This window comes from Ornithorhynchus anatinus, chromosome 3 (assembly GCF_004115215.2).
Source record: "Ornithorhynchus anatinus isolate Pmale09 chromosome 3, mOrnAna1.pri.v4, whole genome shotgun sequence".
Classification (NCBI taxonomy): Eukaryota; Metazoa; Chordata; class Mammalia; order Monotremata; family Ornithorhynchidae; genus Ornithorhynchus; species Ornithorhynchus anatinus.
Genome location: NC_041730.1, coordinates 44,207,784 through 44,226,978, shown reverse-complemented (window position 1 = coordinate 44,226,978; position 19,195 = coordinate 44,207,784). Strand labels below are relative to the sequence as shown.

General features: G+C 40.8%; 1 protein-coding gene and 1 long non-coding RNA gene across 3 annotated transcripts in view; one reads left to right on the top strand and one right to left on the bottom strand.

Moving 5' to 3' along the window:
- LOC114810194 overlaps positions 1-19,195 on the top strand; it is a 274,482-nt gene that overhangs the window by 198,919 nt on the left and 56,368 nt on the right. The gene's annotated exons all lie outside the window — the stretch shown is intronic.
- DCDC1 (doublecortin domain containing 1) overlaps positions 11,806-19,195 on the bottom strand; it is a 406,529-nt gene continuing 399,139 nt past the window's right edge. The window contains exon 40 of the mRNA XM_029060915.2: positions 11,806-12,091. Coding sequence (XP_028916748.1) covers positions 12,053-12,091 — 39 coding nt within the window. The 3' untranslated portion in view covers positions 11,806-12,052. The remainder of the gene's footprint in view (positions 12,092-19,195) is intronic.

The window sequence follows — 19,195 nt, the reverse complement described above, 5'->3', positions numbered from 1 at the left end:
AATGCTATTTTCCCGTTTTCATGCTGTAAAGACTCATAAATATATTCATAATGTGTGATTATTAGCATGGTGATAGCATCACCAGGGAATGAGCAGAATTATGAAATCTTGCACAGCGAGCTTATACTAAATGCTTAGGATGTTCGTGTCTGCCGAATAGAAAGAAAATGTACAGTTGTCAGTGCCAAAATTTGGCCAGGTACATAGGGAAAGTTTAACAATATTCCGGAAAGAAATGAGTTCGGAGCATCTTATATCCTCTAATTTTTGGCTTCCTTTCATGATGCTCAGAGGAAGTGGATTCTGGGATGACAGTGAAGTTTTGTGTATGTATAAGGTTTGCCTGGGTGGGGAAAAATTTTAAGTGATGGGAACATCTCAACATTGGTTAGACTGTCCATGACCAGTTTCTAGTCACCCCTGACTAGGCAGGGATCAGGAAATACAGCCATGCATCTGTAGATTCACAGCCGATACATCCATTTCAGTTGTTCAATATGTCTCATGCCTGCCTGCTTATGAAAGTAGTAATAGGTATTCACTAAGCACCTACTGTGTAGACTGCCCTCGATTAAGCGTTGGGGAAAGAACAACAGAAGCACGAGTCGTGATACTTGCCCAAAAGGAGCTTTCAATCTATATTTGGAAAAAAAAAATCTTCAATTGAGAGGATTTAGAGAAGCAGTGTGGCTTAGTGGAAAGAGCACGGGCTTGGGAGTCAGAGGACGTGGGTTCTAACCCCGGCTCCACCACTTGTCTGCTGTGTGACCTTAGGCAAGTCACTTAATTTCTCTGTGCCTCAGTTCCCTCATCTGAAAAATGGGGATTAAAATTGTGAGCCCCACGTGGGACAAACTCATTACCCTGTATCCACCCCAGTGCTTAGAACAGTGCTTGGCACATAGTAAGTTCTTAACAAATAGCATAATTATTATTATTATTATTTCCCAGTCCCTCCTCAAACAGGTTCAATCATTTGATAGGCAAGAACCATTTTTCCACAGGCTCTTTAATGCAGATTATTTTTCATTCTATCGAAAGAGTTTGAAGCCATTTCCCACAGCACATATGTGTATATCTACAATTTATTCATATAATTATATTATTGTCTGTCTTCCCCTCTAGACTCTGAGCTAATTGTGGACAGGAATGAGTCTTTTTGTTATTGTACTCTCCCAAGCATTAAGTACAGTGCTTTACACACAGTAAGCACTCATTAAATACAACTGAATGAATTTCTTCTTAATAAGAAAATGGCTCTTTGGTGGTAATAATAATTAATAATAATTATGGTATTTGTTAAGCACTTACTATGTGCCAGGCACTGTACTAAGCACTGGGGTGGATATAAACAAATGGGGTAAGCCCAAATAGGGCTCACAGTCTCAATCCCCATTTTCTAGATGAGGTAACTGAAGAACATAGAAGTGAAGTGACTTGCCCAAGGTGACACAGCAGTAATAGTAGCCTGGCAACTGTAAGCTCGCTGTAGGCAGGGAATGTTTCTGCTTATTGTAGTGTACTCTCCCAAGCACTTAGTACAGTGCTTTGCACACAGTAAGCACTCAATAAGTGTGATTGAATGAATGAATGAATAGTATTTATTACGTGCAGAAAAATCATTGCTATTTCCTGAGACCTTACTAATCACTGTACTAAAGTGCTTGGGAAAGTACAACACAACAGAGTTGGTAATTAGACTGTAAGCCCGTCATAGGGCAGGGATTGTCTCTATCTGTTACCGATTTGTTCATTCCAAGCTCTTGGTACAGTGCTCTGCACATAGTAAGCACTCAATAAATACTATTGAATGAATAATAATAATTTTGGTATTTGTTAAGCACTTACTATGTTCCAGCTACTGTATTAAGCACTAGGGTGGAAACAAGCAAATGGAGTTGGATACTGTCTCGCATAGAGATCACAGTCTTAATCCCCATTTTACAGATGAGGTAACTGAGGTCCAGAGAAGTTAAGTGACTTGCCCAAAGCATTCAAGTGGCAGAGTCAGGATTAGAATCCATGACCTTCTGACTCCCAGGCCTGTGCTCTGTCCACTAGGACATGCTGCTTCCATGGTAGACATAATACCTGCCCAGAAGGAGTTTACAGACTACAGCAGGGGACAGACAGTAAAATAAATTATGGTAGTCTATAAGGAACTTGTGTACATGCTGTGGGACTGGGCTATTAAAATGCTTAAGAGGTTCACAGTTCCAAGTGCATAGTTGTCCCAGGGGGGAGGGCGGATAGGGAAAATGGGACTTAGGGAAGGCCCCTTGCTAAAGATATAATTTTAGGAGGGTTTTAAAGGTGGAGAGGGTGGTGGGCTTTGGGATTTGAAGGGGGAGGGAGTTTCAAGGAGGAAATGGGATAGGGGTTAAGGGCAGGAAAGATGGTCATAGTTACAGACAGTAGGTTGACATTAGAGAAGTGGCATGTGTGGATTGGCTCCTAGTAGGAGATAAGTGAGATGAGGTTGGAGGGAAAGAGCTGATCGAGTGCATTAAAGCTAATGATGAGGAGTTTCTATTTGATGTGGTGGTAGGTGGGCAACCACTTGAGGTTTTTGAGGAGTGAGAGAGATGAACAGAAGGGCTTTCCAGAAAAATGATCAGGGCAGCAGAGTGAAGTATTGACTCTATTAAATGCCGGGAGAGATCACACAGGTGGGAATTAAATGTGGCCCCTGTCTCTCAGGCGGCTCACAGATTTAGCATTTACTGAACACAAGTATTTGCAATTAAGCATATTTCCAGTTTTAAGATTCAGTTACCATCTGACTCAGGATAACTGTACAAACGCTTTCTATTCGTTCCCATTTAAGTGAGTTCCCTAATGCATCCTCTATCTTTTAACTTTAATCAAAACTGATGGGTTCGAAGATTAGTTTAATGAAAATAAGGCTCTTTGGGGGGAGATGTTTTTACTGTTTTATTTTCAATTTTATTAAGTGCTAATTATGTGACAAGCACTGTACTAAGCACTTGGATAGATACAAGCTAATCAGGGTGGACACAGTCCATGTTACAAATGGAGCTCACAGTCTTAATCCCCATTTAACAGATGAGGTAACTGAAGCAGAGAAAAGTGAAGTGACTTGACCAAGGTCACACAGCACACAAGTGGCAGAGCCCGGATTATGTATTTTTTTAATAACAATAATAATAATAATGTTGGTATTTGTTAAGCGCTTACTATGTGCAGAGCAGTGTTCTAAGCACTGGGGTAGATACAGGGTAATCAGGGTGGACACAGTCCATGTTACAAATGGAGCTCACAGTCTTAATCCCCATTTAACAGATGAGGTAACTGAAGCAGAGAAAAGTGAAGTGACTTGACCAAGGTCACACAGCACACAAGTGGCAGAGCCCGGATTATGTATTTTTTTAATAACAATAATAATAATAATGTTGGTATTTGTTAAGCGCTTACTATGTGCAGAGCAGTGTTCTAAGCACTGGGGTAGATACAGGGTAATCAAGTTGTCCCACGTGAGGCTCACAGTTAATTCATTCATTCAATAGCATTTATTGAGCACTTACTATGTGCAGAGCACTGTACTAAGCACTTGGAATGAACAAGTCAGCAACAGATAGAGACAGTCCCTGCCGTTGGACGGGTTTACAGTCTAATCGGAGGAGACAGACAGACAAGAACAATGGCAATAAATAGAGTCAAGGGGAAGAACATCTCCTAAAAACAATGGCAACTAAATTGCCATTAATCCCCACAGATAAGCAGAGAAGCTAAGTGACTCGCCCATAAGCACACAGCTGACAAGTGGGAAAGCTGGAATTCGAACCCATGACCTCTGACTCCAAAGCCCGGGCTCTTTCCACTGAGCCACGCTGCTTCTCTAGTATTTTTAACTACATACTATATCCAGATTGAGACCTTGAATGAAACGAGGGACTAAAACTGCATTTTAGTGCTTTCAAGATGGTGTTAAATAGCTTCTATCTATTATTAAGGGATCCTTGTTTGCACAAGACTATGTTTAGAACTTGGAAAAGTATAATAGAGAGACCTGGTCCTTTCCCTCAAGAAGTTTACAGTCTAATGGGGTGAGACTGACAGATACCACACATGTGGAAATAAGTGGAGGAAGGAGAAACAGGGCTATAGCTGTTGAAAGCAGATATAGGGAAGGAAATATAGACAAATGACTGAATATGAATATGAGTATTAATAAACCCAAATGGTAGCTGTAAAATGGCCAGAGAAAGTAGAGCTCAATTAGGGAATACCTTTTATAGGAGGTAACGCTTCAGGAAGGCTTTGAGGATAGAGAGAGCTGTGGATAGATTTGGAGGAGGAAGTTCCAGGTACCAGGGAGTGGTCAGTAATGGATTAGAAAAAGAGGAGTGTCAAGGATGAGATTTACTAGTAAGTGTGCTTGGGAGGAATTTATTTTACTGTCTCCCCCTCTAAACTGCAAGCTGTGGGCGGGGAACATGTTTACCAATTACATTATATGAGAAGCAGCATGGCTTAGTGGAAAGAGCACGGGCTTGGGAGTCAGAGGTCGTGGGTTCTAATCCCGGCTGCGCCATTTATCAGCTGTGTGACTTTGGGCAAGTCACGTAACTTCTCTGTGCCTCAGTATGTGCCAAGCACTGTTTTAAGGGCTGGGGTAGATACAAGGTAATCCGGTTGTTCAACGTGGGGCTCACAGTCTTCATCCCCATTTTACAGAGGAGGTCACTGAGGCACAGAGAAGTTAAGTGACTTGCCCAAGGTCACACAGCCAAGTGGCAGAGTTAGGATTCAAACCCACGACCTCTGATTCCCAAGCCCGTGTTCTTTCCACTAAGCCATGCTGCTTCTCTAAAGACCATAATATTATTACTATATTGTTATTATTAGACTATATTATACATATTATTATTATATTATGCTCTCCCAAGTGCTTAGTACAATCCTCTGCACACAATAAGTGCTCAAAAAAAAAACCCCGTTGATTGCTCTGGTGAAGAAGTGAGTAATTAAGTAAGAGGGGAAGGTGTTGGAGTGCCTTAAAGCCATTATACATTAATTTCTGCTTGACACCGAAAGGAAGGGCAACTATTTTTGCAAGAGTAGAAAAGAGGTGTGCAGATTAATATCCTAGAAAAGTGATTCAGGCAGAGGTACCCAGAAGCTACTTGCATTTCAAATAAAACACTTCCTTATCGAAAGATCTATTGTCAAAATCCTAAATGCGTTTTGCATCAGGCTGAGCAGTCTCTATTTTGGGAGGTTTTCATTTTGTCAGGTCACAAACTGGGCACAAGTCCCGGCTTGTTCTCACCTGCTAATGGGTTTGTTGAATGAGAGACAGGTTCACAATTTTAATAGTAGATTTCAGATGCATTTTCAATGTAAGAATACATCAGTAGTGGTTTCTTTAAATATTATAACAGTTGCATTTTATTATAATAGAATTCATCTTTAATTTGAATAGTTGTGGATAAAATCTATAGCGAACTGGAGCTTTAGAGGTATTGAAGGTAGAAATTTGCTACAATGCCTGAGAAGTATCTGTTGCAGAAGCAGCTTCTGAAGGGGTGATTGTCCAGAGTGTTTTCAAGACCTCCCTTTCTCCTTTAGGATAGATTTCTTGTGGTCCCAGCGTCAGTTGTCAAGGTGGATTAAGCTAGGTGGGAAGGGTGCACAGAACTTGCTTTTGTATTGTAGTGTCTCAAGCACTTAGTACAGTGCTGTGCACACAGTGAGAAATCAATCTAATCCTGGCATCGCCACTTCTCTTCTGTGGGACCTTGGGCAGGTCACTTTACTTCTCTGGACCTCAGTTACCTCATCTGTAAATTGGAGATTGACATGTGAGCCTTATGTGGGACAGGGACTGTCTTCTGAGAAACAGTGTGGCTTAATGGAAAGATCATGGCCTTGGAAGTCAGAAGACATGAATTCCAATTCCAACTCTACCATTTGTCTGCTGTGTGAACTTGGGCAAGCCACTTAACTTCTCTGTGCCTCATCTGTAAAATGGGGATTAAGCAAACAGAGATGGAGTTGGGAAAGGAAGCAGAGTTAGCTGGGCTCCCCAAAGCGAATTTAATTGGACTTTTGGGAGAAGTCAGGTGGGCCTGCTGCCTTTAATAAAAATAACTGGGGTATTTGGTAACTGTTTACTAATAATAATGTTGGTATTTGTTAAGCGCTTACTATGTGCCGAGCACTGTTCTAAGCGCTGGGGTAGACACAGGGGATTCAGGTTGTCCCATGTGGGGCTCACAGTCTTAATCCCCATTTTACAGTTGAGGTAACTGAGGCACTGAGAAGTGAAGTGAACTTGCCCAAAGTCACACAGCTGACAAGTGGCCGAGCCGGAATTCGAACCCATGACCTCTGACTCCGAAGCCCGTGCTCTTTCCACTGAGCCACGCTGCTTCTCGATGTGCCAGTACAGTAAGTGTTTCACAAATACACAAATACCACAGTTATTATCATTATTATTATTGATAATAATAGTAGTAATAAATATCACTGATTTTTTTTCTTTATAATGCCCAAAATGGCCAACTTCAAAAAATGATTGTCTTATTTTGGCAACTATTGTGATGAGACTGTTAATTTGACAGTGGATGATTTCCCTCTGGTGACAGAGCTTCTCTGGCAATCTCTCACCTTAAAGTTAATCTGACTGAAAGGTCAATCTGGTCAATGACAGACAGTACAAACAGTCATAATGCAAGACCTTTAATTCCAGCAAAGAAAGGGCAGATTACAATACAGGCCAGATCTCAAAAGCAGAATACTGGACTCAAGAAATCTTTGGAGTTGAGGGTGGGATTGAGGGAAAAAGAAGTCTTTAGAGTGGAGCAGAAGTAGCGGAGTCTGAGAAATCGGAACTTGGACTTGTCATTTTCAAACGGCAGATACCTGTCATGTACATAATTGCACTCATTTTCAGTATGAGCCTTTGAAACTTTTATTCCCTGAAAGAAGGCTTATTTTATTTTTTTTTTAAGTTTTCTATCCCAGCTTTTAAAGATGTCCCACAGCACATGAATTCCAATGCATGGTAGCCAAGGATTGGTTACAGGAGTAAACATCACTGCAGCGTGGCTTAGTGGAAAGAGTACGGGTTTGGGAGTCAGAGGTTGTGGGTTTTAAACCCAGCTCTACTACTTGTCAGCTGTGTGACTTTGGGAAAGTCACTTTGCTTCTCTTTGCCTCAGTTACCTCATCTTGAAAATGGGAATTAAGACTGTGAGCCCCACATGGGACAACCTGCTTAACCTTGTATCTACCCCAGCACTTAAAACAGTGCTTGGCACATAGTAAATGCTTCACAAATACCATAATTATTATTAATGTGACTGAATAAAATACATCCAAAAACTGGCAGAAAGATTGAAACTAGTTCCATTGGAAATGGAAAATTTAAAAATAAAAACAATTGCATTTGGTGAGAGAGCAGGAGGATAGGCCATGAAAAGAGACCTTATTTTTCAGGTCTGAGCTGTGATGATTACTGGACAGGATGAAGACATCTGCACCAATGTCTGTGTAGTTTTAGCTACCAAGTGCCAAGCTCATCTTAGCTCCCCTGTTATTCCCTTGACAGCCAAAACGGAAACAACATGTTTTCAACTTTGCCTGAGAGGAAGAGTGTCATGCTAAATGACTTTATTCCTGTAAGAAATGCCAACTTAATTTGCCTTTTTTTTTTTGGTAATAATAGTTTTCTTCTAAGCCCACTCCTAAAACATTATTTTGGGGTCTTTATATATTTTTCTTCTTCAATACTTGGGAAAGTTGTTCGGCCATTAAATGCTCTTCCAGAATGGGTGAGAAATGTTTGGATTTTGTTTTTATTCTGAATCGTTACCTGGTGGATAGACAGTGTTGGCCACAACAGAGGGCAGAAACTGTCACAGAGTCAATTCTAACATTAGACCTTTTGGACAAGAGAGTTGGGCTTTAAGCCTTGGGTCCCGAGTTGCATGGAAACAGTGAGCAACTTTTTAATATGAGGGTCTCTCATCGGAGGTCTATCTTTGAGGTTGTAACTACATTTGGCAGCAATTTAAGATAATTTATAGACAGGCGTCCATAACTGACTTGAAAAGCAGACGATTTAAGCTTTTAATAAGTATGCAAATGTACCAATGTGTACAACAGCAATTTCTTGAGAAGCAGCGTGGCTCAGTGGAAAGAGCACGGGCTTTGGAGTCAGGGCTCATGAGTTCGAATCCCAGCTCGGCCACTTGTCGGCTGTGTGACTGTGGGCAAGTCACTTAACTTCTCTGTGCCTCAATTCCCTCATCTGTAAAATGGGGATGAAAACTGTGAGCCCCACGTGGGACAACCTGATTCCCCTATGTCTACCCCAGCGCTTAGAACAGTGCTCGGCACATAGTAAGCGCTTAACAAATACCAACATTATTATTATTATTATTATAAATCTTAGTCTTATCGATTGCATTATTTAGATATTTAGGTATATCTTAATTTAGTTGGGTAGTAGAGCCTAGAATTCTATGGAGCTCATATAGTCTGTCAGTAGTGTACAAGAAAGTTAGGTTTTGCTCTAAATTCTTTAGATTAGTTTTTATACGTTCTGCTTCCGTTTAAGTACAGGAGACTGTCCTGACATGGAGTTGACCCTGGTCCCTTCCCATTTTGTATACTATACAGGATGCCCAGGTTAGCTCATAGAGGCTTGTTTCCTTAAATTCAGATTGTTGGCACACCAGCAAATAATTGAGAGATGATCTTCCCCACTTTTCTCTTGAAATCATCTGTTTATAAATGGGAAAAACATTTTTTTTCCTCAGTAGAAGTTACCATTTTAAATATTAAGTCAACAAACTTCAGACTAGGTGCATTAAGCTTGATAAGGTTTGTGAAATTTATAGAGACAGCCTCTTCAAGGTCTGATGTGAGTTGTGAAATCTAATTTTGTTTTCATAGCTCTGTGATAAAATTTTATCAATGTTATAAAAAGGGTCTTTACTAAGACTGACCGGAAATCTGAACTATCTGGCCAGGCAATAAAAACACATTCCTCCGCTGCAAAGTGTCAGACAAGCCAGGTTTAACTGAAAATTGATCGATAAGTCTTCCTTTTACACTTGAGTGCATTCACTTCTTCCTCGTAGGATAATAGTTTTTTTTTAATGGTTTTTCCATTAATATCAGTCTTTAGTGTTAGCAGGAAAAAGAAAGACATAAAAAGGAGAGGGACAGGCAGTCAAGAAAAAGTTGTGATCCTTAATGGTTAGATGTTACACGACTTAGAGAGTTTCTCTGGACTGGAGGTTGTAGAATTCTATCCTATCTGCAGGGGAAGTGGGCAGTCTTACACAGTCTTCTGTTGGGGAAGTCAATTTTACCCACCCCTCTCCTTTCCTGGATTCGTCGTCCCATTAGGTGGCAGTAGGGTGGTCTGGCAAGGAAGGGTGCCACGAAGGGGCACAGTGGGGGTGCCACAGGAGAGCTGGAATGGTTCCCCCATTCAGCAACCGGGCTTTCCATATAGTCATTCTTTCCTCTCATGCTCTTACTTTTTCAGAAGGTAAACACAAGTCCACCATGATTAAATCACATGTCTAAGGACCAGCACATATTTCTTGTGAACCTCAACTCTGCTTGCATCAACTGTGACAAAACAGGCAGATCACTGCAAAAATAATGAATCAGTCATTTAGACATAGCTTCATGTGGGTAGATTTTCATTAACTAATTCTGGCAGTCCAGGATGTTTGATGTGTCTCCCTGCTCCCAGAGGCCTAATAAATAGCTTAAAAACAGTGATATGAGGATAAATGAGGAATTCAAGTGTGAGAGTTTGACTATTTTTATTAGGAATGTGATACCACCTGTGTAAATTACAAGAAAAATGTGTATTTTAGTCTGTGGTTTGGGAACAGGAAACCAACATATACCAAGACAGGGCTAGTCTGTGATAAGAGGAAACTAGGCAATTGCCTAGGTTATTAGTTGGGTGGGGGCGTCCCTCTTTTCACTTTCCAACGCGTGCTTCTTACCTTATGGTTCCATTGATTTCTGTTTCTCTTCCTTTTGCTTGGGGGCAACAAGCTGTCTTGAGTCAGTCCCGCACTAAAGAAAGGCTTGAACAGGTTCTACCTTTCTGATGAAATCAGTGGGGACAAATCAGGGCATGAATGGTCTATCCATCTTTACTCAAAATTTTAAAAAAAAATTCAGCTGGGCTAAACAAGTTGATGAGTTGGACTGAGCCTAATATGACTAGAAAAATATTGATGTTGTTAGAACAAATGAGAGAACAGATGGAAAAGTGCCTTGAGCTCTTCAATCAATCAATGGTATTTATAATAATAATAATGTTGGTATTTGTTAAGCACTTACTGTGTGCAGAGCACTATTCTAAGTGCTGGGGTAGATACAGGGTAGTCAGGTTGTCCCACATGAGGCGCACAGTCTTAATCCCCATTTTACAGATGAGGTAACTGAGGCACAGAGAAGTTAAGTGACTTGCCCACAGTCACAGAGCTGACAAATGGAAGAGCTGGGATTCAAACCCATGACCTTACTGGGGGTCGAGCACTTTACTAGGTGTCTGGGAGAGCCCAGTAGAGTAGAGCTCTTCTGAAAATGGAAGGGATTTGGTGTGATTATTGTCCTTCTCCCATGCTATGGGAGTAAATGGCTGAAGGAGTTGTCGCTAGAAAACAGAGCTGTAGGATAAGCAAGTTGGCAACATGCAGAGATGCAATAAGGAAGGGACTGCTGCCAGAAAAATTGAGTGGCCATTGACATCCCTCGTGGACACGGGACCCTACGTCCACGTGATGTTGCGTGCAGTTTTCGGGAAGACTGCCTAAACCTAATGCATTTCTCTGGGGGATCCTCTCAGCCCCTTCCACTTTCTCCAGGGCATTTAAATTCCCTACCGATGCTCCTCTGAATGCAGGAACTGAGGTGGAGGAAGATGGTCCCTGAAAATATAAATACTGGACATGAATTGTGTGTGGCCATATCTGCCCCAGTCAGGGGACAGACAGCTAAAAACTCCATCATGATTTGATGGTCAGTCATCGAGTTTTATGCCAGAAAGTCCAGTCTTCAGCCAGTTTGTCCCCTGACAGGTAAGGATATGAAATTGGATGTCTTTTTGCCTAGTATTTTAATTTTCAGTGTTGAGCTGAGCTGAGCTCTGCTATCACTCCAGTCACCAAATTCCTTTGACAGCTTTGACAGCATTGGAATTCACGTGGGTCTGGGAAGGGAACACATTGCTCCTTCAGTTAAGTGGAGGGAGGGCGAATAGAGGTGCTTCAGAGTAGTAAGAGCATGTTCAGGGCCATCTATAACTTACCTTAATGTCTGACTCCCCGTCTAGACTAGAAACTCCTTGTGGGCTGGGCTTGTCTAAAACCTACCCTTTTGTACTGCAACAATAATAATAATGGTACTTGTTAGGTGCTTACTATGTGCCAAGCACTGTTCTAAGCGCTGGGTAACTGAGGCACAGAGAAGTTAAGGGACTTGAACCCAGGTCAAAAATTAGAGAATTAGAACCCAGGTCCTCCTGACTCCCAGGCCCGTGTTTTTTCCACTAAGCCATGATGTTTCCCAAGCACTTAGTACAGCACTCTACACACAGTAAATAATAAATTCCATTGATGGATTTAAGGGTAGAAATACTATTAGGCACCTGGGTGTAAAAAGCACTGTACTTAGTGCTGGGAAAAAAGACATGAGAGAAAATTAAATATGGTCCCTGGCCTTTCAGGCATTCATAATCAAAGAATACAGTAGGGATGGTTTGGTGATAGGAATGATGAACAAAAATATAAACACAGAGGATCACCTGAACCTGGCCTGCTATTGCAAAATAATGTGTGATGTCACCACACTGTGCAGCATGCCCAGCATAACACGTGACATCATGTTATCTGATCTTCCTGTATCCATAAGGCTGTCAGCAGCCAACCTAGATGTGGGAGGCTGAGATGGTGCAGCAACAGTTTACATTTGCAGTGGGCCATCCAGCACTGAAGAATGTCTTCTGGCAGGCAGCCCTGTGCACTTCAGTTGAGTTTCAAAAACCAACTCAGGTCCTAGAATGCCACTCTTCCAATAAGACAGCTCCCTGGGGTTAGAAAGGAGTGAGATCACACTACTGTTAACAAAGAGCTTTGTAAAGAACAGACAACAAAAAGCCTAGCAAATGAGTTTGACATATATTATATCGCTCCTGTGATGTTTGTTCCCTTTTAATAGTAATAGTACTAACGTTTGTTAAGGCCCTACTGTGCAAAAAAAGAATACCAGGAAGAGAATTAAAACCTCATCCCCACTCCTCCCCAGGCTTACAAGCTAAGAATAAAGTGAAGAGGAGTTTGGTGATAGACATAGAAACACGAAAACAATATAAAAGACACAGCTCAAAATCCAACATGTCCAGGGGTAAATCGAACTGGTAGGGACCTCGAGCGTTGCCTCCCGAATGAGGTAACTGAGGCATAGAGAAGTTAAGTGACTTTCTCGGGGTCTGAGTTTTCTTTATACAGGCTTTAAACAGCCTGACTTAAAGGATAGAACATGGGCCTTGAAGTCAGAAGGACCTGAGTTCTAATCCTGCATCCGCCACTTGCCCTTGGGTAAGTCACTTCACTTCTCTGTGCCTCAGTTACCTCATCTAGAAAATTGGGATTAAGAGTGTGAGCCCCATAGAGGACAGGCACTGTGTCCAAGCCAATTTGCTTGTATCTAGCCCAGCGCTTAGTACCATGCCTGGCACTTAGTAAGCACTTAAATACCACAATGATTATTACTATTATTAATAATAACCACTTTATGAAAGAAGTGGTTCTATGAGAATACTAGCTTCCACATTCAGCTATTCCCCAATTCAGCCAATTTCCCAACTTTTGTCATTCAAATGACAAGTTGATGTGGGAAACAAAATTAATTCTTCAAAGAACAATATCAATTTAAGATTTTGAAACTGCTTCCCTCCTTTCCTGAGACCAACCAGATATTTACAAGGAGGCCAGTACCTTGATGAGATTACTCAGATAAACCATGCTTCCCTGGTCTTAGTGTTTACATATTAACTAGACAAAGCAAACAACACAGAACAAAGTCTTAAAAGCCCAAAACAATAACAACAACAACAACAAAAATAGATTGGAGATTGGCCTCTTTTGAAAATCAAGGGAAATCATTTAATCTCTTGCAGAAATGAAGTGCTAAAGAAAAATTTAGGTCAAGGAGTTATTTCTCCCATTTTCAAAGTGATTAGCTTATCGTACCTGATGAAAATGAGTCTGTTTTCAACAAGGTTCAGTCATAACAACGGACCTCTAAATGGGAAGATTTTATCATCTGGTTAAGGCAGTGCCAATTAAAATGGTTGGCTTAAGCACCCCAAACTGTACTGTACGGGTCTTGTAGTGCTCAAGTATTCATTACAAAGTTTCATTTGTATCACAAAAGAAACAATTCGTAGTGGATAGAGCATGAGCTTGGGAGTCAGAGGACATGGGTTCTAATCCCCACTCTGCCATTTGTCTGCTGTGTGACCTTGGGCAAGTCACTTTACTTCTCTGTGCTTCAGTTACTTCATCTGTAAACTGAGGATTAAGATTGTGAGCCCCCCCATGGGACAGGGACCCAATTTGCTTGTATCTACTCCAGCACTTAGTACAATGCCTGGGTCAGAGTAAGCGCTTAATAAATATCATAATTATTATTTCCCTACCTCTTCTTCAGCTCTCAATAGGTGGTTGCTTTTTAGAGGAGAAATAGGATGATTGAAAATTCTGTGTGACTCCTCCTTCAATTTCATTTCCATGAGAAAAGGGGTTTTACCAGCCTCAGTTCAATAGCAAGAGTTGTCTCCCAAGGGCCCATAAGGGGTAATATTTTGGGAAACTGAGCACAGCATTCATTCATTTAATAGTATTTATTGAGCACTTACTATGTGCAGTGCACTGTACTAAGCACTTGGAGTGCACAATTCGGCAACAGATTGAGACAATCCCTGCCCAATATCGGGCTCACAGTCTAAACATGAAATCTAATCACACAAATTTTCCAGCTAAGAGGACTACCAACTCACTTTGTCTTGAATTATCTTGATATTTCAAGTCCAAAAAATACTTCTTTAATATCCAGATAATTCAAGACAAAGTATATTTTGGGGTCTTGAATTTTTCCTTAATTTGCCCATAAAACTCAGTATCAGTAAGTCCATCCCCTGCCTCATGCTCCCAGTTCTCAGAATTGTGGACGGATCCCAGGCCTATCCAATGGCACCTGAGGTTTTTTTAGGCCAGTGAATCAATTACAAAGGAAGAAAACCTTCTCCTAAAGTGTCCTGGTGGTAGTTCTTGCATAAATTGTGGACTAAAAGGTCCTTATAGCAGAGAAGCAGATGGAATAAAGGAGAAGAAAAACAATCGAATGAAAGAGTTTACTAGGGGGGAAAAGAAGAGGAAATAAGAAGGACAAGGACAATACAAAACAAAAACAATATCAGAATTCAGAGATCAAATTCAGCCCCCATAGACTCAGTAATGTCTTTGTGGTACTGCATATTCACTCCTGTTCAGGGCCTACAGGCCAAATCCTCATTTTGGTACCTCAGTGATTAGGTGAGGAGCCCTGAAATAAATGTGTTATTTAAAAAGATGAGAGAGGAGAGCTTTAAAGAACCCCGTGCCCCAGCTGCTACTAAGCAGTTAATTCAAACCAAGAACTCCAGTCTCCAGGTGGAACATTATCAAGGAATGTGCCTCTCCCACATAGCTCACTACCAGTTGAGGATCAAAAAGTCAACAGTGCTGGAGCCTTTCCTAGGTAAGGAAGAGAGCATTTTAACAACTCAGCACATTTTTTTCTGAACATTAACCTCTCTCTGCTTGCTCTCCAGCCTCAGAAATTGGTCCTGCTGCTAAGGACCAGCCATATCAGGCAGCATAGCAAAAACTAGTGTAATAATGATAATAACTGTGGTATTTGTTCAGAGGTTATCACGTGTCAAGCATTGCACTAAGCGCTGGGGTAGATACAAGATAATCAGGTTGGACACAGTCCCTGTCTCACACAGGGCTCACAATCTTCATCCCCATTTTACAGTTGAGGTAACTGAGGCACAGAGAAGTGAGATGACTTGCCCCAGGTCACACAGCAGAAAAGTGGCTGAGCTGGCACTAGAACTCAGATTATTCTGACTCCCAGGCCCCTGTTCTTTCCACTTGGCCACACTGCTTAGTCTCCCAAACACAGGCAGGGAGCTGGTGACAAACATCGAAAAAGCCCAAATGAATTGCCTAGTGAACCTAAGATAGCAAAATGGCAAACAAATCTAAGAATTCCTGAAAATTCAATCTGGCATCACCATTTCTGCCTTATCATTTTACAGACCATTATGTTCCTGATTTGGGTGCATTCTGGGCTTTTTTCTTGTTTGGAGCACAGGATCAGCATGTTTTTGATGAGCTTATTTTGGAAACTCCCTTTACCTGAGGGAATGTTCTCATGAAAATCAGAGGGTAAAAAAGAAAGTTCCATTACTTAGTCAATAGACTGTTAAATATATTCTTGTTGACCTCATCTTGCAATAACCAAGGCCAAGAATTCTCTTTTCTTGGCAATTTTATGCAAAAGTCAAGTTTTTCAAAAAAGAAGCACCCATTTTTACTTACCTAATTGCTGGGTTGATGAGAGGGACCAAGGGCCAGAAATGAATTTGAACCATTTGACTAAATTTTAAAAAGTGTCACATTATAAATCATATTATAAGCTTCCCAAAATTTATACTGTAATGTGAATAAGTAAAATTTCACCTTCCTAGACTTAGTTTATAATAACTTGAGTTTGCTATGAAAGAGCCCGGGCTTGGGAGTCAGAGATCATGGGTTCTAATCCCAACTGCACCACTTATCCCAGCTCTGCCATTTGTCAGCTGTGTGACTGTGGGCAAGTCACTTAGCTTCTCTGTGCCTCGGTGACCTCATCTGTAAAATGGGGATTAAGAGTGTGAGCCTCACAAGGGGCAACCTGATTACCCTGTATCTATCCCAGCGCTTAGAACAGTGCTCTGCACATAGTAAGCGCTTAACAAATACCAACATTAGTATTATTATTATTCTTGCCAGCTGTGTGACTTTGGGCAAGTCACTTAACTTCTCTGTGACCCAGTCACTATCTGTAAAGTGGGGATTAAGACTGTGAGCCCCCAGTGGGACAGCCTGATAACCCTGTATCTATCCCAGTGCTTAGAACAGTGTTTTGCAGATAGCAAAGGCTTAACAAATACTATTATTATTATTGTTATTATTAATATTATTGGTCATATCAATGAGAATTTAATCCAGAAATCTACTGTCTTCAGTAAAACCTGATTCTCATAATAAGCAATTACACCTGGGAAATCATTATAAATTACCTTAGAAATACCAGCCTGGCACCTGGCATTAATTTCCAAGTGAATATTGTTTCTGTACAGTGAAATAGTGACTATTTAAAAATTACAGAAATGGGCTTTGTGAACAGACCAGAAAAAAAAAATTGCATATCACCTGTAAATCTCAATGTGATCTTCCTTTAAACTACAAATTTTTCCCATGCACTTAACGTATAATTTTCAAAGCTGCTAGAATACTCAGATGAAATGATCTAAAGTGTACACTTGTCTGAAAACATTTACTCAACCACAAATAGATAAACCTCAGCTAAATGATATGAAAACTCACTTCCAGGAAACAGCCACCCCATTCTCATTCATTGTGTATCAAATAAGTATCTAAAAAAGGCTCAAGAAGCAAGCTATTAAACTAGGAGGTAAGACCAAATGTTAAACAGTATATGGGAAATATCAGGCGAAACCCACATTGAACTGAAAAAAAAAATTGGAGGTCACAGGAGACCAGAAGCTAAATTAGCAATTGGGGGCCATTTAAAGCTAAAATGATACTGAAAAGCCCAGAACTATATTTACCCTTTTGCTATACAAGGGATTGGGTCAGATCCAACTTTGGTCATCATGATTTATATTGGGTGCGGAGACACTGGAAAAGGTCTAGAGAAGAGTGACAAAAATAACTAAAGAAAAGGACAATTGGTCCACTGGGAGAAAGGTTAAAGGAGTTGGAGATTTTTTTTGTGGGGATTAGAGAAAATAAGGAGCCAATTAAAAGGCTCCATATGAAAAGGATGACGAATGATTGTCCCCTATGTCCATAAAGACCAAATCAGATGATGCAGGCTTTAATTAAAGAAAGAATACCTTGATCATAAGAATATAAGCTGTCCAATTACTAGATCAGACAATGATTCAAAAATCCAAAATTCCATAGTCAACATTGGTAGCAATTTGCTAGAGAACCATATGATGCTTTCCTTTCTTAATAACCTTTCTAATCTTTAAGAAATATCTTAGGGACCTAATGTGCATTTATTATTTGAACTCTTCTTGAGTTTTCAAACATCCCTAAATTTCCCTCGACATCCTTAACTTTCTCTCTAGCAACCCATTATGAGCTTTTCCTCCACAGATTCAGCCAGGATGATATTTTCATACCACATAACACTCTGGTAACAAATTTCCTGTTTATCTATGTGAAGAAGACTTTTTTTTGTTTGTCTTGAACCTACTCTTGAAAAGCCTCAATAGCTGTCACCTCAGCCTAAACACTGTGGGATTTGGTGAATAAGAATTCCACCTTTGCCATTTTCATACCCCTCACAATTTTGTAGATTCCATTCATGTCCCCTCTGGGTCTGCATCTCTCCAGAGTGATGAGTTCTAATCTTTTCAGTCTGCCCTATACAGGAAACTTTTCCTTCACCTGTTCATTTTGGCTGGCCTCCTTTTTTACCATCTCCATCTCCATTACTGTCCTTTCAAAAATGCAGCAACCTGAATTTACTGCAGTGTACAGAGGGCATTATTTTGCCATTTTCTTTCGTTTTCTATCTCCTTCTTTCATTCATTCTTTCGATAGTATTTATTGAGCACTTACTGCGTGCAGAGCACTGTACTAAGTGCTTGGAATGTACAATTCAGCAACAGATAGAGACAATCCCTGCCCAATAATGGGCTCACAGTCTAAATGGGGGAGACACAAAGCAAAACAAAACAAAACAAGTCTGGTGTAGCCCAACAAATGCTGGGCCTTTTTGATTTCTATCATGCGCTGAGCCAATGATTTAAAAAAATCCATCAAGCTACGATTTCTGAATAATATCTAATAAATCCTTACTCATTATCAGGTAGTTGTTAACTTGAATTATTTTCTCTGGGTGTTTGCATTATCTTACACTTGCTCACACAAACTCATCTGCTGCACTGCATCCTATTCATTCAGCTTTTAATTTATTAATAGTATAAAAATAATAAAGTAATATAAGTGCATACTATGTGTCAAGCAATGTACTAAATGCTGGGATAGATATAAGAAAATCAAGTTAGGCACAGCCCCTATCCTACATGAGACTCTCTGAGTAGAAGGGAGTAGCATTTAATCCCCATTTTACAGATGAGGAAACTGAGGCACAGAGAAATTAAGTGGCTTGCCCTAGGTCACACAGCAGGCACATGGAGGAGCCAGGATTAGAATCCAGGTCCTCTAACTCCTAGGCCCGTGCTCTTTCCAGTTGGTCAGGCTACTTATTGGCACAGTAGAGCCAGTAGACAGATTCCCTACCCTAGAGGAGATTACAATCTAGCATGGAAACAGACACTAAACAATTTATAGTTAGCAGGAAGGAAAGTTAATATTTGGGGAGTGTTTAAGTAATAGGGTATGTACAAAAGGAGTCCATGCAGTTTTGCAGATAAAAGTGTGTAGTTGGAAGTTTAAAATCAGGAGAGTGGCAAAATTAATCAGGGAGAGCTTCCTGGAGGAGATATGACTTCAGAAGGCCTTTGAGGATGAGGAGAGCTGTGCTCTGAGGGGGAAGATATTCGAGGAAGGAGAAAGGGCATGAGCAAGGGGTAGACATGTGAGAGAGATAATAATAATAATTGTGGTATTTGTTAAGCACTTACTGTATGCCAGGCACTGTACTAAACACTGGGGTGGATACAAGCAACTCAGGTTGGACACAGTCCCTATCCCACTTGGGGCTCCCAGTCTCAATCCCTATTCGACAGATGAGATAACTGAGACCCAGAGAAGTGAAATGACTTGCCCGAGGTCACACAGCAGACAAGTGGCAGGGCCGGGATTAGAACCCATGACCT